Here is a 24072-nt window from a genome sequence, read left to right as displayed (position 1 = left end):
TGCTATTTTCCTCATATTGCAGGCCCTCTCAAAGGCTGCAAACCATTTGTCCATATCATCACCATCACTAAACTTGGGTACCAATCCCTTTGGGGATCTTAGGGTCAAAGGATTCCTCCTTCTCCCTGGCACTACTGTTGCTGCCAGCATCGTTTTCGCTTAAGGCCCCACTTAACCCTTCTTTCCTCAATAGCTAATCTCCTGTCCTCAAGATCAAGCTTTTTCTCCTCCAGGAAGCGTAGGTCAATCTTATCCTTGACGGTTCCTACCACATTACCATTGGGGGGTCTACTAGAGTGACTCCTGTCACTTCCAAGTGGTGCAGGGGGTCTGGAGAAGTTCCTCATCGTCTTCAGGTTCTTTTTACTAATGTCGAGTTACTTTCCCTCTCTATTCTTTCTCTCTCATAGGAGCCATGGAGCTTCATCAGTTCCTCCTTTTTAGTTATCACCTTGTAGCTAATGCCCCTTGCTGTGCTCAACACTCTTAGATCCATGATCCTCAGGGCTGTGGTGACTGCCGGGTCGAGATTCTGACCAGTTCCCATTGTGACTAACTTTTTACTTAGTAGTTGAGACCTTCTTAAAAAAATTTTTTTTTTTTTTTAGACTTTTCCTATCTCACGTAAGGCAAATGTACTATTGGAATGGGTATCTACACAGGGATCTACAAATCCAATTGAAAAAAATCTGGAAAAAATATGTTTTATGACCAAGTGGTACTGCGAAACACAGGTTGAGTATCCTCACCGCTGTAACACCAGTATATGAAAGTGGAGTATTATGTGGTGTGGGGGCTAGACATCACCATGTAATTCTATCACAATATCTCAAAGCTTGTCATTGGATTCACACTAATAAATCCTTAGCCCAGTCACTACCAGGACTGAGCAATGGTTTTATTAGTGTGTATCCAAGGACCATCTTCGGGGTATTGTGATAGCATTACATTGTGAGGTCTAACCCCCACACCACATAATACTTCAGTTTCCTACACAAGGGCATCAAGATTTAAATTACACTCCCTTGAGGTTACCTACCGACTACGGAAATACCTCAGCAAGCCCCGATGCACCAACTTCTCTGGGCTATTGTCGACCGTGCAGCAAATTGTGGTCTCCAACGAGGCCATGCTGTAAATCATTAGTGCACTTCTGGCTCCAGTTCTGTTACTACCAGCAGGCCCTACCCCAAAATGCCATATGTAATTATTTGACCCACTACCGGACCCATACAGACTTCTAGGACTGTATGAAGTCAGAGTGGAGCCACACAACACCACTTACCAGCATGCAGGGGCGTTGTTGAAAAATGGCACCCGGGGGATATTCTTAAGGTGGGGAGTCTGAGGTTAAATATAGTATCCCCCAGAAAGAGAGTTTTAGAATGTTAGTAACCTGTTCCTCAGATTTGTCATTTGACTTTGTTGTAATGCACCAAGTTCCGATTTTTGTTTCAGTTCTTTTATTGATCTAAGTTGCCCTTCTATGTTTGGCTGGTCTGTGTCATACCTGAAATTTGTTTGTGAAAGCCATCTAAGATACGTTTGTTGAAACCTGATACTTTTGTTATGCGTTTGTTGAATGAAGTCGTGATGTGTGATGTTCTGAGAGGTTATGTTACTTCCCCTCTCTCTAATTACTATTGATCTGGGACCTTTCTGTTAATGCTTTCCTCTTGGTTGGGAGGTGTGTTTGTGAAGAGATGATGCCATGGTTTCCTGTTATTGTAGGATGTTGTTTCATTCTGAAGGTTAACTTATAGATGTGTTCTGCTGTGTATGTTGACCTTGTGAACCCGTCACAAGTATGTAGAAGTAAAGTGCCTCTGTATTTGCTGTGATGGATCTTGTTTGTGCCAGCTGAGAACGATCAAACCAGATGTTCTTGTTACCTCTGTCGCATAAATTGATGAGGTTCATTGCAGTCTTTGTACTGGTGTTGATTACTGCATCCTTGAAAACTGTCCTCTTTAGGTTGTTCTATATATCAGAAGAGATGACACCTCTTCATCACCAGCCCAGGTCTGCCTTGAATTCTGCTTCAAAAATGAAAAACTACCAAGGATGAATGCCTTTGTTAAATTGTACTGGAGATTGCGAAGCCTCCAATACAGGCAACCTATACTGGATGAAATCATCAAACAACAGAGGAGCAAACAAATACACTCTTAGGGAGAGTACCTAGGACAGACCATAGATGAACTGTATAGCCAAAGTAGCCTTTTTTCGAGTAACTATTTCCTCAACCAAACATTTGTTTCTCCTAAACGACAAGAATCACTTTGCAAAGTGAAGGCACACCTGGACAGTGATTAACTCATATAAAAGTCTGAGTCCCCAGGAGTACATCTCAGCCAATTTTTCTCCGGCCTTAAAACAACAGTACATTCTATTCCGCTTTGGTCATATGGCCAGTAAAAATGTTTTTCCCACCTGGAAGGACCATTTGCAAAACCCAAGTTGTCGCCTATGCGGATACAAAACAGAGACACTCGTACATATATTCACAAATGCATTTTGCATATTTCAGTTTTATTATCATATTTTGAGTGTGTTGCAACTACTGCGTGAATGGTTATAATGCTTACACACACGCTTAGTAATTAATGGAACTCTCCTGCTAACCACCACACATACCGACTCTTCCTGGCTAGGCGCTATGGGGGGGACACTGGGGGGGGGAGGACCGAGGGAGGGATTGCAAGTCCAAACTTAATGGAAGAAGAATGCGAGATCCATGAGAATCTTGGGGGTGAGGGGGATTAACTTTAAAAGCAGGCAGCGGATTTCCCCACTAGACGACCGTACTTGTAAGAAATGTAAAGATGTAACATATGGCTAAGTGGCGCCGCCCGGCCTCCGGGATGTGGGCAGTACGGCTGTGTGTACCGCACGGATGTATGACTAAGGGGGGCGAGAAATCTGCGTTAATGACATTTATCCTGAGTGTTATACAGTATATTGGGACCTGCAATAAAAATGGTTTAACAAAAAAAAAAAAAATGGTTATAATGCTTAGCTGTATGCAATGGTTTTAAATAACTACGCTAATAAACTTACTCTCTTAGCAGAAGATATGAGCAGCAGATTATAGATAAGAGGAGACTTCTTATCAGCATCGACTCACATTCAGGCATCCTAAAGCGGTCAATGTTCATTGTCTTTATTGTCGTATTTGAAGACAACTGCAAGGACACGTTTTGTCTTCTTGGGAAGGTTGTGACATGATTCCGGACTCCGCAGGAATCCGTAATCATTACAAAAAGTTGGTGAGGCATCACCACTGAGTCAGGCTTCGATTGAGAATAGGAGGTCTGGTAATGAGTCTGAGATCAGGTTGAAAATACTTAAGCAGCTCTCGTTCATGATCCAGTATTTATAAAGAGGAGTTTCTGTGACGATGACCCCTTGTTTTGCGAGGAAGGAAGGGGTTAGGGGTCGCATCAGTGTGGAGGGTATATGAGCTGTTGAAGTTATGAGCTGTAGGAGGAGTTTTCATGGTGATTGTTATTTGTTAGGTGGGACATTATTTTTATATTGGTGAGGACTGAAGGGAGAGTTGCAATTAAATGTGGCTGTAGACATGGGGAAAAAGGCTGCAAGTTGAGACAGGTGGATATTAGTTGAAGTGATGTGGGGAGAGAGAGTGGTAAGTGTAGTTGGAGTGAATGAGTTGGAAACTGGCTGTATAGGTTAGTGTCTTCGGAGGTATGGCTCAGTGAGGATGATGAAGGGTTGAGAAGGTGAGCTTTGAGGATGTTAGGGGTAGTAGGTATTTAGTTGTAATAATGGGAATGTGGTTAGAAGAAGGAGGGAATTGAAAGAGTACCTCGAGCGGATAGGAGTGTAGTAAGACAGAGAACTGTACCGGTTAAAGTGGTACATTAGTAGTTTAGAGTCATTCTGGGAAGTGGGCCAAAATGCTGCCCATTGTGCACTGATCACTAGTTTCTCTATGTCATACATTATTGTCTTGCAAGTTAATGGAATGCTGGGGCCTTGCACTCAGTGAGTTATCTTGTTAACTGCATGTTCTGAAAACCCAAGAGTAGAGTTCGCCCATACCTGGAGTGGTCAGTCCGATTCAGGATAGTGGTTGATGGTTTAATATACTAGCTGATTTAGCTGAAGAGGGTTTATTTGGTGTGAACTCGGTAGCAGAGTTATCCTTACCACTGTATAGGTTTTCTGGGTGAGTCCCTGAGCAAACTTAACCCTTATCTGCAGCGCTCAGTCTGAACCAGTGGTCTTTGGGATGAACTTGTGAGCAGAGTTAGCCATACCTGCAGTGGTCAATCTGATTTAGGGTAGTGGTTTATGGTGTGAACCCTGAAGTGGAGTAGTACTTATTGCTGTGGTCAGTATGGCTCAGGGTAGAGTTTCTTGGGGATAACCCTGGAGTGTTATGCTATGTTATGTTATATAATTTCTAATGACTCGAGGTGTTCTGGTGCGGAAAGATTAGACATTAAGAAGACCAGAAAGAAGACAACATGAAAATTCCTAGGACCTAAAAAGCAAGATTTTTAATGCGTTCCTAAAATCTAGTAAGATGGGGATCTCATCATATCATGATTATTATTATCTAATTATTCCTGCAGTGGTCAGTATGATTTAGGGTGGAGGTTTTTGAGGTGCAGCCCTACCTAGTAGAGGTACATGGGTGAACCCAGGGCAGGGGTGACGTTATCTTTTCAGAGTCCAGTCTGGTAAATCAGTGAGTAGGGGTTGTCCAGGAGTTGAGTGCTGAGCCGAAGGTAATCATGGGGGATAACTTTGTTACAGCTACATACTGCAAGTAAAGCTAGTGGTAGTAGAGATCCAGAGATTTGCCTTATGCCCTTTGCCGGCCATAACAGGCCCAAATAAGAAGGACACTACAAACCAGAAAGTCAGTCACGGTATCCGGAAAGTAAATAAAACCACACCCTTTAAAGCAAACATCCATACTGAGTAATCAAGAAGCCAAATTGCAAGAGTTCTGCAAGTCGCATTTGACACACTGCCAAGAACTAAAGGCCTTGCTAACATTGATAAAGTATGGCACAAACAATTTTTACAGGTTGGATGCCATTGTACTCAGAGCAGTAATATTGGAACGCCGGCTCACAGTATTCTTGCAGCAGCATCACTAATACTATTAGCAGTACGGTTGTGTCAGTGATAATCAACGTCACATAGATAGCCTATTGCTATCAAGATTATTAATATAATCTCAGAAGACCGATACTTTAGAAAAAGATTTAGCATTAGGTATGTTTATCAAGTATTTGCAGTTTTTTTTACAACTATGTATATCTAGGCACTTAAATAATCACACATAGTTTCACTTATTGGCTACCAGCAGAAATAAATATTTCACAGGAAATTAGCACACAGTATTAAAAATGATGACTATACCCCAGGAAGAGTGAAGTAATGTAAAATAGAATTTGAGAGTTCTGTCATTGTAAGAAATTTGGAATAATAATTTAGGGGGTGATTACCCACCCCAAATACAAATCACAATTCTTGACACCAAAATCACTAAAGTAGCTATGGCACATTGCAGACAGGCTTAACTTAGAGGCATTGTTAAAGTATGTATACAGTACCAAAACATTAATAATGTCAAAACAGGCTTGGCAGGATGGGCCTGGTCCTCAGGAGGTTCTTAAAACCAAACCTTTCTAAGTCCCATAGTTCAGGAAAAGTTAGGAGGAGACTACTTTTACACCGGCCAAGGGTCCATGACTTTAGAGACAGCACTTGTGGGCCAAGACTGTTTCCAGCAAAGGCCAACAGAAGGATCCAGGAAAGGTCCAGTTGGGGCTGGTCAGCCCGGAAGCATCAGCAAAGGCCTCTTGTAGCTTGTTGTGTCCCTATAGCTTGAATAGGAGGTCAGAACCTTGGAGTCTTTTTGTTTGTCCTTGGTACAAGAGGAAGAGCTGCCCCAGTCTTCTGGGCTCTTCTCAGGTCACAAACAGTAGGTCCAGTTCTCTTGTTTTCTTCATCAGGTCTGTTCTGAGTAGTGAACTGAGGGTGCCACGTATATGCCTAGCACCAGCCTGTGGGTAGGGGTGACTTAACCAATAGGATACATTTTCCCAGGGCAACCCTACAGACTTTTGCAGCACTTCCTGTTGGCTCTACTGCAGACAATCCCACAGTGCCCCTCTCTGCCTAAATCCAGGATGGTGAAACTCTTCTTCCTCTGTGCAGAGCCTGTGTGCCCACCACAGAGGTGTGGCCAAGGAAATGAGCATCACCTCAATCGTGGTCAATCTAAACCAGTTCTGGGGGCAGCTCGTCTTCCACTGGGATTGGCACCTTCCTGACTGAAGGAACAAAGAAGGGTCCTACCCAGGTGTAAGTTAACATTTGCCTGTGACAAGGTTGGGCTCTTTAAAGTTAATCAAATTCCAGGGCACAGCCCGGGTGGTCTTCCTGTCAGAGGAACAGAAGACCTCTCCACAACCAATGCTTTTGTCTCAACTCTGGGAGCAAGTTTGCACCTCATCAAAGGGGCCTTTTTAGCTTCTGGGTGACAGTGGGGTTCATGCAAATGGGCACCCACAAGCTTTAGGCAGGGAAAATGTGACCTGCTAAAAGTGCCTTTTCCAAAATATTTATTACAAATACAACCTGACCAGTAAATTGAGCTGGTAATAAATGTTTCAAAAAGTTCAAGAATAAAATTTGTAGCTGACTCTTAGCTGGAGATAACATTATTTTATTTAATATTGTATCCCAGTGCTTTTCTATGGAGCAGCTAACCCTGCTGCAATGCAAATAGATTTTGAGGGCTCTTCCCTGTAAGGAAAGGTTTAGCATTACATTTTTACGCGTCCTACCTTTCGATCCCATGTCCTCTGCCTTACGGCCAGTAAGGCCTACATAGGGTGACTTAATAATATTTAAAAGGATGTTTTAGGCCTGTCAACAGGGGTTATTTTGACAGGTTGAATTTACAGTTTTAAACAGGCAGGGTACACTTGGTAGGCCTCCAGTCATGTTTACACTGTCACTGTAATGGGCTGCACATTGGGTGCCTTGGGTACACTTTTGTTTCATATACACAGATACGTTAAATGTGCCAATCGGGGGTATGCCAGTTTCATCATTTTGTAAGGGTGACCACAAGCACTTTACAACTGGTAGAAAGGGTAAAGTGCACAGAGGTCTACAGTCAGCAAAGTCAGGGTTCAGCAAAAGCAAAAATCCAGGGTGACCCTACCAAAAGGGACATTTCCTACAGTCATAGTCTAAATGTTGGATACCTGTAGTATTTTAAAATTAAATCTGAATTTTTCACTTCTCTGTGGTTTCAATCTAATGTGGTGGTTGAAAAAGTGAAAAATACTGTGATTTTACATTGCTGATGGAGACTTCTACTTGTAGATTCCTTACGTTTTGAATATTCCCAGGTATCCGATTAGATCCTGAAACTTTTCAGCAGTACCTCTGGGCACTGGTAGGTGCCGCTGTGCGGCTCTGCACTAATGTATTTCTGCTCTGGAAATTACATAATTTCCTTTATGTGCCACCGGACACAGATCTAGAGCTACCTATTGTCACTTTGAGATCTTATCTCAATTAAAAAAATGATTAAAAACTGTTATTTTTTTCAGTGTGCAAGGGACATGTCACCTCCCTAAATAACAGGTTTTAAGCCCTGTAAGGATTGTTGCTAACAAATGTGTGTGATAAATCCTCATCAGTTTTGCCTGTGGTGCCTAGGGTTGAGCCATGACTCTAAGGCCGGTGGTGCTGAAAATCAATGAACCCAAAGACCATATAAAACTACGAGGCAAAACTTTACATCAGCAAGCACTAGAACACTCCACAACAAGACCGGTCCAAGTGGAAAGTTCATCCTGGTCCAGTTTGAGATCCAGAAGTCACAGGAGTTGTTCCAGAGGCTGTGTTTGTCTGCATTAAAGTCCTCAGGTAAGTCAACGAGAAAACACAAGAAATCTAAGTGGGTCTTGGCCCCTTCACCCATTGACACTCCCCTGAGAAGGCATGAGGATGGCACCATATATTCGCCTTCAGGGATCCTGCAACTTGTTCCGGCACACCCGAGTTTACGGGGGGTGGGGGTCCGCCACTCCTAAACAGATTGAAGAGTTCATCGATGCAATGCTCCGACTCTTTGGATCATTCCCGACTTCCTCTGGCGCGTCTGTGAGACGAAAGGTTCTCTACCTGGCTTGCCACTGGCGGGTTCACCCTCAGTGCTGGCCGAGCCCTCGATGGGGCTGCCTTCAACTCCAGTCCAGACTCTGCTTCCAGAGCAACAGTGCACACCGATTCCTGGTACTTCTATGCTGACTCCATGGATGCAGGAAGATGAGACCCCTGCCAGCCTCGATCGAGGCTGCACTCTCATGCCGTGGAGGCCCGCTTCCTCCACTTGATCTGCCTCCAGAAAGACAAACGCACACCCTGCATTCCCAGTGTGGTACGGATTCAGACAATGACTACGATGGGTGGGTAAGATTGGCAAACCATGTCACGAGGAGAATTGGTATAATAATCTGTAGGAGGTTAGTGGCCCTGGTACCTCCCTTGATTTGGGGATCCTCTCACTCCTGATTCTGCCACTGAGGAGAGTGCTTCTTACACCATCGTTATACATTGAGAGGCTGAAGCTCCTCATCTTGGAAATCAAGATCAATGTTCTTACAGTAGTCTTTCAGCAGGGTCAAATATCCACTGAGACCCTCTTAACTTTTAATGTGGCCCTTACAGATACCTTGTTGGAGGCCTAGGCAAACCTTTCTCTAATCCCCTGGTCAGCTGAAAGATTAGACAGCACCACCACCCTGTCCCTGGTGACCCAGCATTTTTATGTCTACACCCCTCCCCTGAAAGCTGGGGGTGTGCAGGCATCTTCAACCAAGACTTAACCCAACACTTTATCAACTATTCCCAATAGAGAGTCAAAATAGATGGAAATGTTCCAGAAAATAGTCATTTTGTCCACCAGCCTAGCGCTTCTATCAGTAAATGCCAGCTGTCTTCTGGGGAGCTATTGCAGTGCCCTTTTTTGTATTTGGTGGCTTAAGTCCTTCAGGTATTTCTGAAGATCTCCAACCTGTCCTTGTTCAGACCATACCGGACGGTCATGACGCCACCAAGTTCACAATATGTTCTGTTTGGACACCATCAAGTGTGCCATTGGCACCAGTGTTGCCATTCACCACACTTGGCTGCGGTTCACTGGTTTTTCAGTCAATGTCCAGCCATCCCTTATGGACAAGGCAGATTCCACTCTCGAGCGGTTCATGCAGAACAGGGCCATGGCACACTCCCTGGGCATATCAGCCCTACCTTGTCAGCTGCACCAGTCTTACTGCTCCTTTCGCAGCTTCGGCAGAGGTACTCAATACCACCATCCAATACGACCCTTGAAAGACGCCTAGCAATTTCGCAGTCCTGGCCATGTTGCCCAGCGCCCCCGTTATCAAGGTCATTGGGCCACCCAGTCCACTACCTCTCTGCAGCCCCACCTGCCAAACCTCTTTAGCTTGTCCTTAGCAGAGCACAGCTACCTGGTGTGAGGCATGATCCAATATCTCTTGCCAGATTGGCAGGCTATACCATTGGCCAGGTGGGTCCTGCAAATTGTCCGGAAGGGGTACGCCTTTCCCTTCATAATTACCCCACAGCAACTTCCTTTGTCCCGTAGAAACAGAGAACCAACCGTCCATCTTGCTGCTGGAAGTGCAAGCACTTTTAGTCAAAGGGGCTATTGAGAAGGTGCCTGTGCCTGAAGTGAGTTGTGGTTGCTATTTCTGGAGGCCTTCATCCTATTATAGACCTGCACCAATGTTCCTCAGGTGTTCAGGAAAGTGATGGCGGTGTTAGCTGTACACCTGCGGAGGTCGTGGAACTAGTCTTCTGGTAACTCAATGACTGGCTGTTGAAGATGGGCTTGCCCCAGGCAGTCGTCAACCACCACCAGACTATCGTAAACCTCCTGACATCTTTGGGGTTCACTATTAACATGCTAAAGTCAAGCCTGACTGCTTCTCAGATGCTTCCCTTCATCAGAGCCATTCTGGTTATGGTTTGATTTGTGCCTTTCCCCTGGGAAAGAAAGTCCTGAACATTCTGGCTATGATCCAGATGTTTCAACTTCGATCCTGGATTCTAGTGTAGTTGACTCTGAAGCTGCTGAAATTGATGGCCTCCTGCGTCCTACTGGTTGAGCACGTTAGGTGCCATAGGGGGCCTCTGTAGTGCGGTCCTAAGCCTCAGTAGGCCCAACACCAAGGGGACCTCTATAACCATGTTCAGATTTTGGAGGAGACTACAAAAGCTCTGCAGTGGTGATAGGATCAGTGGCAGACCCCTCTTCCTTCCCATCCCAGACGTGACAGTGGTGACTGATGTCGAGTCCTGGCTCCATATCAACCTTCTGGAGCTGAGGGCCATCCTCTTGCTGTTGAAAGCCTTCTTCCATCTGTTAAGGGGAGGCTGATGTAGGTGCTCACAAACAAAACCACTGCCATGTCGTACTGCAACAAGAAGGGCGGAGTGGGGTTACGGACCCTGTGCACCTCTGGAAATGGCTGGACCACCAAGGTATTTTCCGGGTGGTAAACCACCTGGCAGGATCGTAGAATGTCCATGCAGACGAGCTCAGGTGTTAGCGCCTAGCAGATCATGAGTGGCAGTTGCAACCAGAGGTGGCACAAGGTCTCTCCATCAGTGGGAAGAACTGTGAATATTTGCATTTCTGCTTGTTAGAGCTTCCAAGGCGTCATTTTCTTGGAGACGCGTTCCGCCTTGAGTGAACCTCGGGGCTTCTTTATGCCTTTCTGCTGATACCAAATCCGCCCAGAGTTCTCAAGAAGATCAGTACCACATGTGCCCAAGTAAAGCTAGTGGCCTCTGATTGGACGCAGAGAGTGTGGTATCCAGAACATTTGGGTTTGAGCATCTGTCCTCCAATCAGAATGCACCTCCAGAAGGATCTGCTGTTGCAGCAGCAGAGCAGGGATCTGCAATCGGCCCTTCGCAATCTCCACCATAATGCTTGGAGATTGAGCAGCAAAAGCCGATCTCCTTCGATCTTTTTCCGGAGGTGGTTGATGGCGTCTTGGTAGCCATGTCTCCCTTGACAAAAACTGTATTCGCCTGTCGGCATAAATTTGTGGCTTTATGTGGTACTCGGCAGATAGACCTCCTCCAGGAAAAGTTATCTGATGTTTTCCTATTTGTTTTGTCCCTGGCTCAGCAAGGTTTTGCTCTGAACACATTTGAAGGGTACTTTCAGTTCTTTCTCCTTTTGTGCAGTTCCCAGATCCACCCTCATTGGTTAAGTCCCCAGATGTTATGTGCTTTTTGAAAGGTTTACATTAGTTTCCTCCATCTTCCTTTGTTGTGTCACATTGGGACCTTAACTTGGTCCTTATGTTTTGGATATGCACTTCCATAGAGTTGCCTCACAGCTGCTCCTTGCGGCTTCTCGTCCTCAAGACAGTGTTCCTCGTCACCATATGATCGTTGTGGCGTGAGAGTGAGCTTTAGGCTCTCTTAGTCAACCAGCTGTAACAATCTTCTTCCCAAACAAGCTGTTTTTGCGGACACTGGAATCTTTCTTGCCTGAATATTGTGAGAACGTTCTGTGTTGGTCAGATCATCACCTTGGCAGTTTTCTATGCTGTGCCACGCCCCCTCTAAAGAGGAGGAGAGAGTCCATCTCTTCGACCTCAGGAGATTGCTGAGCTTGTACATGGATCGTATCAAAAAGCACCGATTGAACAATCAGCTCTCTGTGGGGATCTCTGGAGTGAAAAAAATGAGAGGCTTTGCTGAAGTGAACCATCTGCTGCTGGATTGTGCTGTGCATTAAGATCTGATATGCATTGGGTAGAAAGCAGCCTCAAGAGGTTGCATGCTCATTCTAGCAGAGCAAAATTTGCTTCCATTGCATTGGCCTTTTTGGACTTTTGCCAAGCGGTTACATGTGTGTCCCTCCATACATTCACTGAGCAGTATTTTCTGGACAGTCACATTTGCCAAGAGGGGCACTCTGCCAGTTCGGTCCTGCAGGATTTTCTGGTTTGAGTCTATCCACAGACCCACCTCCAAATAGGTACTATTTTGGTACCCATTCAAAAGGTGAGGAGTCTGCGGCTAGAAGCTTCTATCCGAAGAACAAGTGACTTACCTAATAGTCTTTCTAGTTGAGACTCTATCTAGCTGAAATTCTTCACGAACCCTCTTAGCCTCCCTGTTCTGTGGTTGGACTCTATCTATTATTAAGACCTCAATTCTAGGAATCTGCACACTGATCACACCAGTTTGTTTTTGGTGCTCTGCATCTGGTGGTGCGGACACTCTGGAAAGCAACTGAAGTCAGCGCGCAGGAGCAGTGCCTATAGACTCTGCATGTCTTTTCCAGAGCAGAATGGCATCAATGTGGAATCACGCGACCCTACCTACTGGAATGCAAAGGTACTGCTGAAAAGTTTCCGGATCCATTCTGACGCCTGGGGAATATTGAAAAGGAGAGTAGTCTGCGGCTAGATAGGGTGTCTACGAGGAAGAGCGTTACCAAAGGTAAGTAACTTATTTTTCTATGGCAGACATAAAAGGCTAAGCTTTATATCTGTTTTTGATAGCAGTACTGCTGTTCTTAACTACTTTCATTTTATTTCTTTGGCAGAGTGGACGTAACTACAACTTGCCCAACTCTGTCACAGAGGAAACCTTTTTGGAAGGATGGTAGGCAAAGTGGTTTTTTTTTGTTGCTAAAATGGTAGATCACAACAGTGCATTCTTGTTGCCACCTTTTGTGAACTAGACCTGTATTTGGTGCAGTGTAGGCCTTGTTTACAGAACCACAGTACTCGCTTTTTTAAATTAAATGATATTAGATTAAATTAATTACAACAGGAATCAATGATAAAAGAAAAAAAATCGATACCAGTTCAGCTGAAAACCATTCAACAGATATAAGGGTTGAGTACAATACTGATGCATTGGACGAAATGTCTCTTATTAGTGTGAGCATAGTCACTGTCTCTCTGATGCCTCCTCACCTTCCGGCAGCAGATAGGTTGTCAAATGAGCCCATATATCCTTAGGGTGGGATGCTACTGGCAGTTCCTCTGCGTACATTTCAAGTTGGTCTCTACAGTGGACAAGATCCGTTAGCCATTGCTGCTTTGTTGGTACTCTGCATTTACCCCAGCAGTAATGCCAGTGCTGTCAAGCTCCGCACTAGCGGTGCAACATTTTTAATGAAATCTAAGAGGCATATTTGGGGTTTCTGATCTATCCATTCTGTTAGCATGTGTGACAGTGCATCCGTTATTTGTGTCCACTAGCAGAAGACCAAGGGACATATCCAGGCCAGGTTGACAAAGTTTATTTTCGTGAGTACGTTGGGGTTTCAGCAACAAGGTGAGTGCGCTTCGTGACGATCTGCTACCCCCTGATTTTTTTTAGCTTTTGAGCCAGGTTGCTGGGGGTATTGAAATGTAATGCCTTATGCGTAATGCAGGCAATTTTCATTTGGATGCTTGCCTTATATGGTAGCCATTTTAATGATTTAAGGTCTGGTGATCTGTGTTTGTTTCTATTTGTTCCAAGGACAAGTCTGGCTGCTGCATTGAGGGAAGCTCTTAGAGGGGCAATTTGTATCGAGGTAAGCCACATAGTGTGGCACTACCATAATCCAGTCTGGGTAACCCGAGGGCTTGGACCGTTTGTTGTAGGTCTTCTTGTGGTAGATAGGGTTTGAGTTTCCGCAGAATACTTAGTTGGTAATTCGCTCCTTTAGTGGCTGCGCTGATGTGATCCTGCATATTGAGATGTTTGTCTAATATGATAACTAGTGATCTAGCGGAGTCTGTGATGTGGGGAGAGCATTTGAGGGCTGTAAGATGTTTCAACCTAAGATCAATTTTTGGGCTGTGTTTATGTGGGGAGATGAGAAGAAATTCGGTTTTGGCAGCATTGAGTTTGAGATGGTTAACCGTGAGCCATAGGTGTGTGTTTTGTAGGATGGAATTGAGGGGTATGAGTTCCTCTGGGAAGGCGATATTGAGATACAAGTACGTGTCATCAGCGTACATGTGGTATTGGATATTAGAAGATTTTAGGAGGTAAGCCAGTGGTTCAAGGAATAGGTTAAATAGAATGGGAGAAAGAGCAGAACCTTGAGGAACACCAAGCGTGATTGCATGGGACTTAGGCAGGGGTTGATTTATTTTGACTCTTAGGGATCTGTTTTCGAGGGATTAAGCGAACCATTCTAGTACGACCCCTGATAAGCCCATTCTTTGTTCCAGTAAGTTCAATAGATTATCATGTTTGACGGTATCAAAGGCGGCAGATAAATCAAGCAATATCAGAAGGCATGATTCATTTTGATCCAGCATTTTTAGTATGTCATCCATTATATGAGTCAGTGCAGATTCGGTGCTGTGATCTTGACGGAATCCTGACTGGAGTTGGTCAAGACGTTGATAATTGACTGTAGTTGCATAGTTGGCTCTGAACACATTTTTGTAAGAGCTTTGCCAGGGTAGATATGTTGGAGATGGGTTGGTAGTTGTTAGGATCAGAGCTGTCTGCCGTTGTTTATTTTTAAAGGGGAGTTATTTGTCCAACTTTTAGGCAGTCGGGGATAGTGTCTTGACGTAGTGAGCCGTTTACAATCTTGGTCCATAGAGGGAGAACACAGGATTTGATTTCCTTGGGTATACGAGGAGGTAGCAGGTCCGTGAAGTGGTTAGATGGGTATAAGGAGGATAGAATGTTGTACATGTCGTGTTCCTTGATTGGGGAGAAGGTGTTCCAAGAGGCATTGTTTTGGGCGGGGGGGCAGGGTGTTTCATCCCCTTCTGAGATCTGGGAGGTATACGAGAAATTGCATGGGGTGGTTGGTAGTAGTTCAATTTCTAGTTGAAGTTCGTTCTTTATCTTTGAGGATTTTTCCTTGAAGAAGGTGGTCATTTCATTGCAATTTGGCAGGGGGCTAGTTCCGGAGACTACCTAGTTATATGTGTTACGTGATTGTTGCTTGACTATTTTGAATAGTTTTTTTGGCCTGTTCCTGGCTTGGTCAAGCTGTATTTTAAAGAAATTAGCTTTCTCTTGTCGTATTCTTCTATTGTAAGTATTCCTTGTTGTTCTTAGGCGTTTTAGCAATTCTAGGGATAGAGAGGATCTCCAAGCTCTTTCAGCATTTCTAAGATTGCGTCTTTCTGTATTCAGGTTGTCGTTAAACCAGAGCTTTGAATTTTTATTGGATATATTTTTCGGTTGAAGAGGCGTGAAGAAGTCCATGACTTTCAATATGGAAGAGTTGTAGTAGTCAGTGAGCTCATTGACATCCTCCATGTTGGCCTGTGGAATCAAGCTATTATTGCATAGGGTAGCTAGTTCATTGCGGTTTATATTACGAAGATCCCCTTTCCATTGTTTTATTTTCTTTGGTTGTTCATGCTTAGGGATCTCCTCTAGATTGACGAGGAAGGTGATGCGATAATGGTCTGTTCAGTCACATGGGCTAATAAATTCTAGGGAAATAGTGTCGGTTTTTGAGATAAGGTCCAAGGTCTCCCCTTGTTGTGTGTTGGCCTGTCGCAAATTTGGGATAGTTCATGGTTTAATAGAAAAGATTGTAGGTTATTCACTGAGTGGTCGTTGATGTCATTCCAGTGTAGATTAAAGTTGCCCAGGAAGATCTGTTGTCTTTGGGTATTGTCATTCATTCTGATGATTTACATGACTTGTTCAATGAATAGAGATATCACCCCGGGGGTGATATATGGCATGTATATTACAAATGTGTTTATAGTTGCATGAAATGTTGATGCTAAGATATTCACATGTTGTGACCATTATTGTTTCCAATTGGCGTACTGATAGTGTATTCCGGTAGATCCATGCTATACCACCCCCTATTTTCTCTGGTCTATCTAGTCAAATGATCTTGTGACTAGGTGGGACTAGTTGATCTATGATGGGATGAGATGCGTTGTTTAACCATGTTTCCATGAGGATAACTATGTCGAATTTGTGTGAGAGAATGAGGTCGTAGATATCTGCCGCATGCTTATTTGCTGATCTGCAAGTGAGCTGCTTATTATTATGAGGAAAGACCATCTGTGGTAAAGAGATGCACTTGAGGTTATTCTTGTTTACTCCGTTGTGGTTGAGGCTTGGTTCTCTGAAAGGATTCGCTTGAATGGTTTGTGTTTGATTTTCATCTGAACTGTTAGTATTCTCTTCAGACTGATAAGAGAGGAGGAGCTCATGGATCTCCTTGCTCGACTAAACTTGATTAGTTCTCTTTGGTTGCGAGACATCATTAGGGTAAGGTGTAGATCCAGAACTCAAAATGGCTGTGTGTGGGACAAGGAATGTGGGGGGTTCTGTGAGGGAAACAGTTCTGTTTATCATATTGTTATTTGAACTCTGAGAGCGTCGTATATCAGATGTGATGGTCGTAAGCCTCTGAAGGTCCTCCTTAAGATTTTTTACGCAATGGTCAATCTGAGTGTCTGAGTGAAGCACAGAGCTGATGCAGCTTGGCGCTGCCGTATGGTGCAGGCGAGTGGTTCCAGTGCTATAGCGATTAGCAGGGGGGAAGAGGATAGCCCTGCCTCATCCCCCTGAAGATTGTTATGGGTTTGGTGGTATTCCCATTTATCTGTACTCGGGCTGTTGGACCAGTGCACAATAGTTCAATCCATTGTATGAAGTTTGCGGGCATGTCCATCCATTGCAAAATCGCAAACATGTAAACCCACTCTATAGAGTCAAAGGCTTTGGCGGTGCCAACGTAAGGGGTTTAGGGTTGAGTTAGTGGAGTAGTGAAAAAATGGTGTGTAAGTTATGCAACATAAACCTTTCTCCATAAATCCCGACTGATCCCGTTATAGCAAGTTTGGTGAGAGAGGCATGAACCTGTTAGCGATACGTTGTGCAAGAATCTTTGTATCCACGTTTATGAGCGATAGAGACCTATAAGACTTGCAGTGCTCCGTTTTTTTTTGTGGTTTAAAGAGGATGATTATAAGCACCTTTCGTAGTGTGGGGGGTAACAGTTATGTGTTATAGGCCTTCTTATATAGAGCAAGTAAGTGTGGTGGTAGGAGGGGAGCAAATTCCTTATAGATTTCAATTGTTAAACCATCTAGTCCTGGGGCTTTGCTCGTTGGAAGATTTGATATTGCCTCTGACCTCGTCTACTGTGGTGGGCTGTGCTAGAAATTCCCATTGTCCCTCCGAGAGCCAGCCCAGTGCAATCTCGTTCAGGTAGCCGGTCATCTCTTCAATGGAGCCGATGTCATGCTTTTGATATAGGTTAGTATAATAATCTGTGAAGACTGCCAGTTTGTTCTTGGTGTCAGTGTCCCATGGCATCGGGAGAAGTGATTTTGAGAATGTTCGTGTGTGCCCACAGTGTCTTTAGCTTTTGAGCCAGAGCTTGCCCCGGTCTTCTTCTCTCTCCATACTGCCTCACCACTGCATGTTTGGACATGTTTTATCTTCAGGTCTACTGAGGTATTATACTCTGTCACCAACAAACGTATATTAACTAAAATTGTTGGGTCTGGGCATGTTTCCTGCTGGCGTTCTGACCTTTCTATCTGTTCCGTGTTGCACAGTTGAATTTGTAGTGCTTTAAGGATGCCTGCATGTTTACTAATGCATGTACCTCTAACGGTGGCCTTGAACGTTTCCCAGAGAGTACTCGCCCTAGCCACAGAACCCGTGTAGTCCTCAAAGTATGCTATTATGTTGGACTGTATTTTTATGCAAAATACAGGGCCTGTGAGCTTTGTTGACCAGAACCTCCACAGGAATTGTGTGGGTGCATGTGTGGGGATCGCTATTGTGAGCAACACAAGGGCATGGTCTGATAAGGGTTCTGGGAAGGTGTGCAATAGCCCATGTCCAGTCAATTTAATCATGAGTCGCCAGCTAGTAGTCCAGCTGAGACTATGTGTCATGAAATGAGGATATGTATGTGCCTTCATGCTTGGTGGGATATCTTGTTCTCCACAAGTCTAGGATTCCATAATCTTCCATAGTTTGAGCAGCCCGCTTGCCCTGCCCGTGCGTGGAGGCCGATCTCTCAAGAGTGGGGTTTAAGCAAGTATTGAGGTCTACCCCCCCACACATAGAATGGTGCGTGTCGTTAGTGTGAGTAGGTTGTTCCACATTGCCATATAGAAGGCTGGGTCATCAGTATTTGGGCCGTATGTTTTCACTTGCATTGTGTGGGTATCATGAATTGTGCCTTGTATAATCACGTAACGGCCCTGATCATCGGAGCATGCATATATGGATTGGAAAGGGACCCCTTTCCTAACTAAGACCAAGATACCCCATGGGTAGGATGTGTAAGATCATGCATATCTATGTGTTGCCTGTTTGCCTGCCATTTTTTCTAGGTGTCTGGCTTCAGGTGCTTTTCCTGCAGATAGGCAATATCAATTTTCTGGCGGTCTAGGTATGCTATTACGTGTCTTATTTTCTGCTGGTCGTTGAGGCTCTTAACATTCCTAGACAGCAGCAATATTTGACTACCACCCACATCTGTTCCCATTGCCATGTGTGATTTGGTGAGTGAATACTGCACAAGTGTACATATGGCGTCCTCCTAGTTTAGGTGTTTCAGATTGTTGTGGAATCAAGCTCTCCTGGCTGAAGAGGGGTGAAACCCCCAAACCGGTCCTAGGATGCTTGTTTCCAGTCCAGGGAGGACCCGGCTTGGCAGTTTGGGCTGGACTGTTCCCATGAGGCACAGGGTCAAGACTGATTTGCATATGGCTGGGTTCAAACTGGAATGGCATGGTGAGCAAAAAAAAGATGGATTTAGGCCCAGATCTCTGTACTGGGGTGAATGTATGACATTGTTCTGCATTCTGTCCATCAACTGTTGTTTTTGCATTTGTCACCCTGAGTGGGACGGGTATGCCCAGACGTGGGTCCCATGCTCTCCATGCCACTGGAATCAAGCTATCCTGGCTGAAGAGGGGTGAAACCCCGAAACCGGTCCTAGGATGCTTGTTTCCAGTCCAGAGAGGACCTGGCTGGGCAGTTCGGGCTGGACTGTTCCCATGAGGCACAGGGTCAAGACTGATTTGCATATGGCTGGGTTCAAACTAGAATGGAATGGTGAGCAAAAAAACTATGGATTTAGGCCCAGATCTCTATACTGGGGTGAATGTATGACATTGTTCTGCATTCTCTCCATCAACTGTTGTTTTCAGATTGTTGTGTGTCAGTATTTGTACTTTCTTAGCGTTAGTGTAGCCTGCAAAATATCCCTTACTCCCCCTCCCTTACCCCCCAACCATCATGAAAGTCAAAAAGGGTTGTGTGGAGCACCCAGTTGGGTGACTGACCTGTGGGTACCTACTGCAGCAGGAAAGTTGTTCAGAGTATACAGTATAGGACGTCGTGGGTATTTTTGAGTACTTAGGTCTTCTCCAGGTGAGAGTTATCGAATGTTACTGTAACAGGAAAGACAGGGGAATGGCATTGTGTTAGTCGGAGTCGCCGTCCTGTGCAGACCTCCCGTTATCGCAGGGTTGGGCGTAGGTAATTTTCTGCAGGTGCTGCCTTTCCTCAGCGGACTAGCAACCTTCTTTGCGTCCTGTAAAATGTGTTGTGTGCCCTCCAGTGAGAAACTGAATATAACCAGCTGTAGCATTGCTTATTCTATACTGGCCTGCTGTAGCAATTTTTTCTCTGGCTAAACTCCTGTGGCTCCTGCACAGCCAGCATGAAGCTGGGGAAGAATTTGATGCAGTTGCCTTTGTGCCTTATGGCCAACGTGAGCCTGAGGATCGTGTCCCTATCTCGAAAGTTCATGAAACACTGAGCCGGCTTTAGAACTGGTGGCGCCCGGTGCAACAATCATTTTTGGCGCCCCCACACCCCATGATCGCCTAATCGGATTTTCTCACTACCACCAGGCAAAAGTGCCCCTCATTTCTCCACTCATAAGTTATTGCTAAGTACAGTCTCCCTCCTGAGGTCAGGGCCCAGTGCGACTGCACCAGTTGCACTGCCCTAAAGCCGGCCCTGATAAAACATGCTATTATGGGTTTAGCTGGGGTAACGGGGCCAGTGATCGGTAAGCTCTCTCTATCAGGAAAGTTTGCCTGGAGGAGGTTTTCCAAGAGTACACAAAATATTTCTCTGCAACCGTGTCTCCAGGTCCTCCAATTTCACCTTAAGTGACGCCAGTGACATCCATGCTGCGCTCTACTTTGCACTTTGTCTTCGACATCTGAAATGCATTGTTCCACAGCTGTGACGCGTGAATCTTGTTTGTCCATTTGTTGAGCCATATGGTCCATTATGATGGTGAGCCCATCTAAGTTGGTGTCAATAGACGACAGGCTTTGTTTCATGGTGTGTAGCAGTGTTTTCGAGATCTGGAGTAATGTCCTAGAGATCATTCGAAGTAGTGGGCTCACTGTAGTCCTGTGGCCGTTGTAAGCCATCTGAGATTCGAACTTCGATTCAAAGTGCAGTTTTTATTGCCTGTGGTCAGATTTCTCCATGGTAGCAGTATAGCCATGCCGCATCTTCTCCGGAATGGTGACTGTGCGTTAAGGCTCAAATATGCACAGACGTGGTGTATGAGCTTCTCAGAGTGTCAGCAGTGTTGCCGCAGTAGGAGTCTTGGATGGTGGAAGAGAGCACCAGTGCTGGTCAGCCTACCCTATCTCCTCTCTGGCAACCACCCCCTCATCAGAGGTGTAGGTCCCACCTTCCTTCATGGTGGTTGCAGGCCTAGATCCGCCGCTCCGCACTGCCCTACAGCTGCGTGGGTACAGTCACCATACACTGTCACCAGGGGCCCCCGCTCCCCTCCACCGCCTCCCTGGCCCGCCACACCTGCTTTGGGCACCCACCGGCCCAAGGGAAGATCGCAGTTCTCCGCCTTGAAGACCTTGTCTCCGTTTGTCGGCACTTGGCCACTAGGCGGCCCACAAGAGGCCTTTGAGTACTTGGTCGCTCCTCTGCAACCCTCTCCACTGGGCGTTCATCTTCAGTCAGTGAGCACACCACGGGGTTCACGAAGATGCACAGAGTCAGGGGACACTGTTTGTTGCAAATGTTGGGCCAACTAGAGGGTGGCCATGTCGACTGCTGGTTCTCTAGCACCCCCAACCACACTACTCACTTAAGTACTACAGAGAGGGTCAGTGGCCACCTACCCGTGTCTCTTAGTGAAGATCATTATTTTTACCATCTCAATTAAGTGGTAGTGTCAGCACTCTGCCCAACAGCTCACTCCGATATACTGCTTTTGACATGTTAGTGGGTTGTCTCATGTTGGAGGTTGCTGGAAAGGTGAAGTGTAGCGTCCTGTAAATCATATGCTCATTGTCCTCCTTTGGGCATGATGCCCCTATCGAGTCTGCCAGTCTTCATGTCTTTTCAGTCGCCCTCCTTCGGCGATGCACCACTGGCTCCAATCCCTTCACTGGCTCCAATCCCTTCATCATATTGCTGTCACTCTGCTTTTTGGCGCTACATCCGATGCCATGGACAGCACCGCCCCTACCTCCGCCGCCTCCTCTGGCTTCAGCTATGGCGAACAAAGCATACACAAGGAGATGATGGCCAGAGCGCCGAACCTTTTCAACACTTACCCCCAGTCACAGATCAGGGTTGAATCCATCATCGTTCTTTAGCTCACTTCACCACCGCAGTTCAGACACAGCTATATGCAAATCAGTCTTGAACCTGTGCCTCATGGGAACCGTCCAGCCCGAACTGCCAAGCCATGTCTTCCCTGGACCAGAAACAAGCAATCTGGGACCGGGTTCGGGCTAACAGCCCTCATCAACCAGGCTAGCTTGAATCCAGTGGCAAAGTGAGCAAGGGACCTACGTCTGGGCATACCCTGCCAACTGAGGGTAAACAAAGAATACACAAGGAGATGATGGACGGAGTGCTGAAACTTTTCAGAAACTCACCCCCAGTCAGAGATCTGGTTGGAATCCATCATCGGTCTTTAGCTCACTTCGCCACCCCAGTTCAGACACAGCTATATGCAAATCAGTATTGAACATGTGCCTCATGGGAACAGTCCAGCCTGAACTGCCAAGCCATGTCTTCCCTGGACCGGAAACAAGCATTCTGGGACCGGTTTTGGGCTAACAGCCCTCATCAGCCAGGCTAGCTTGAATCCAGTGGCAAAGTGAGCAAGGGACATTGGGCAGTGGCCAACAACGCCACTGCCCAATGTCAAACCTCAGATTCACTCTTGCAGAGAGGCCCAGAGGTTACATGAAGAGGAAGCTTATAGATCAAGCCTCCATGTAATATTAGCAAAAGACACACAATTGATGGACGGAATGCAGAACAAATCAAAATATTCTCCCCCAGTCAAGAGATCTGGGTTAAATCCATCATTCCTTTGCTCACCATGCCACCCCAGTTTAGACCTGGCCATATGCAACTCAGTCTTGACCCTGTGCCTCATGGAAACAGACCAGCCCGAACTGCCAAGCCAGGTCCTCCCTGGACCAGAAACAAGCATCCTAGGACCGGTTTCAGGGTTTCACCCCTTTTCAGCCAGGATAGCTTGATTCCAGTGGCACAGTGAGCCCGAGACCTACGTCTAGGCATACCCGGCGCACTTGGGGCAAGAAAGCAAAAGACACACAATTGATGGACGGATTGCAGAACAAATCAAAACATTCTCCCCCAGTCAAGAGATCTGGGTTAAATCCATCATTCTTTTGCTCACCATGCCACCCCAGTTTAGACCTGGCCATATGCAAATCAGTCTTGACCCTGTGCCTCATGGGAACAGTCCAGCCCGAACTGCCAAGCCAGGTCCTCCCTGGACCGGAAACAAGCATCCTAGGACCGGTTTCGGGGTTTCACCCCTCTTCAGCCAGGATAGCTTGATTCCAGCGGCACAGTGAGCCCGAGACCTACGTCTAGGCATCCCTGGCGCACTTAGGGCGAGAAAGCAAAAGACACACAATTGATGGACGGAATGCAGAACAAATCAAAACATTCTCCCCCAGCCAAGAGATCTGGGTTAAATCCATCAGTCTTTTGCTCACCATGCCACCCCAGTTTAGACTTAGCATAAGCAACGAGCTCCGGGCAGGGCCTTTTTCATCCGTTAACATTTCCTGACCCCGGGACGGCAGTGGGGCTGAAGCAACGGAGATCTGTACCGGAATGCGGCGTGACCGTGCTGGTGAAATTTGGCGAAATTTGGTGGACCAGGGAGCGCTGATTACTACCCTGTGGCGGTGAGAAGGGCTGCCTGCGCTCAGGGCCCGCGAGCTGACTGGGGCTGCCGGCCGTACCGGAGTGTCCTGCAGTGGTGCTGCCAGACACGCGGGGCCCAGGTGAGAGCACCCGGGAGCCTGAGTGGCAGCGGGATCGGCGTGAGGTGCACGGCTCCCTCCTTCTCGCTGGTGAGGCTGACCCAACTACACGAGGCCCAGGCTTGGGACTCAATTCTTCGGCCCAGTGAGTACACCCGGGAGCCTGTGTTGTGACGAGATCAGCGGTGAGGTACACAACTTCTACCTTCGCTTCCTCTTACCGGCCCCCCCCTCCGCGGCGGGTTCCTGGCAGCGGGTGTGGGGGGCTGTGGAGGTTGGCCCTCCAGACTGAACAGATTGATCTTCCCCCGCTTTCCTTGCGGGACGGAGGAGCTATCCTGTGCCACTGCAGGCCCTTGAGAGACGGCTTATTGCCGCCACCAGGCCTGAATTGACGTCGCAGGCCACTGGACAGACTGGACCCGGAGGTGCGAGATATTGAGCCCCTGGCGCACGGAGTCACAGGACTGCCTGGCCGGGTTGGGAGTGGCTCCCTAGACCTCCTGCGCACTGAAGAGTGCTGTGTGTTGGACCAGACCTTTGAGTACAGCGCGGCGCTGGTGGCTGTGTTGGGGGTTTCCCTCCTTTTCCCCCACCCCCCGGAGGGGCGAGCTACATCGCTACCTGGTGCCCCCAGAGGGGGAGTCTGCGACGGTGACACAGAGCCTGGGTCTGCGCAGGAGCTATTGCCTCAGTGGGGAGGGGCCCGCTGACGCCCCCGACTTACCCTAGGAACAGA

At 46.4% G+C, this 24072-nt stretch overlaps 1 protein-coding gene across 1 annotated transcript in view; it reads left to right on the top strand.

Moving 5' to 3' along the window:
- ZNF541 (zinc finger protein 541) overlaps positions 1-24072 on the top strand; it is a 1112036-nt gene that overhangs the window by 387934 nt on the left and 700030 nt on the right. Inside the window, exon 5 of the mRNA XM_085627847.1 lies at positions 12662-12720. Within this exon, the coding sequence (XP_085483973.1) occupies positions 12662-12720 (59 nt within the window). The remainder of the gene's footprint in view (positions 1-12661; positions 12721-24072) is intronic.

The sequence above is a fragment of the Triturus cristatus genome, chromosome 9 (assembly GCF_964204655.1).
Source record: "Triturus cristatus chromosome 9, aTriCri1.1, whole genome shotgun sequence".
Taxonomy (NCBI): Eukaryota; Metazoa; Chordata; class Amphibia; order Caudata; family Salamandridae; genus Triturus; species Triturus cristatus.
The sequence above is the reverse complement of the archived record's forward strand: the minus strand, read 5'-3'. Positions and strand labels throughout refer to the sequence as shown.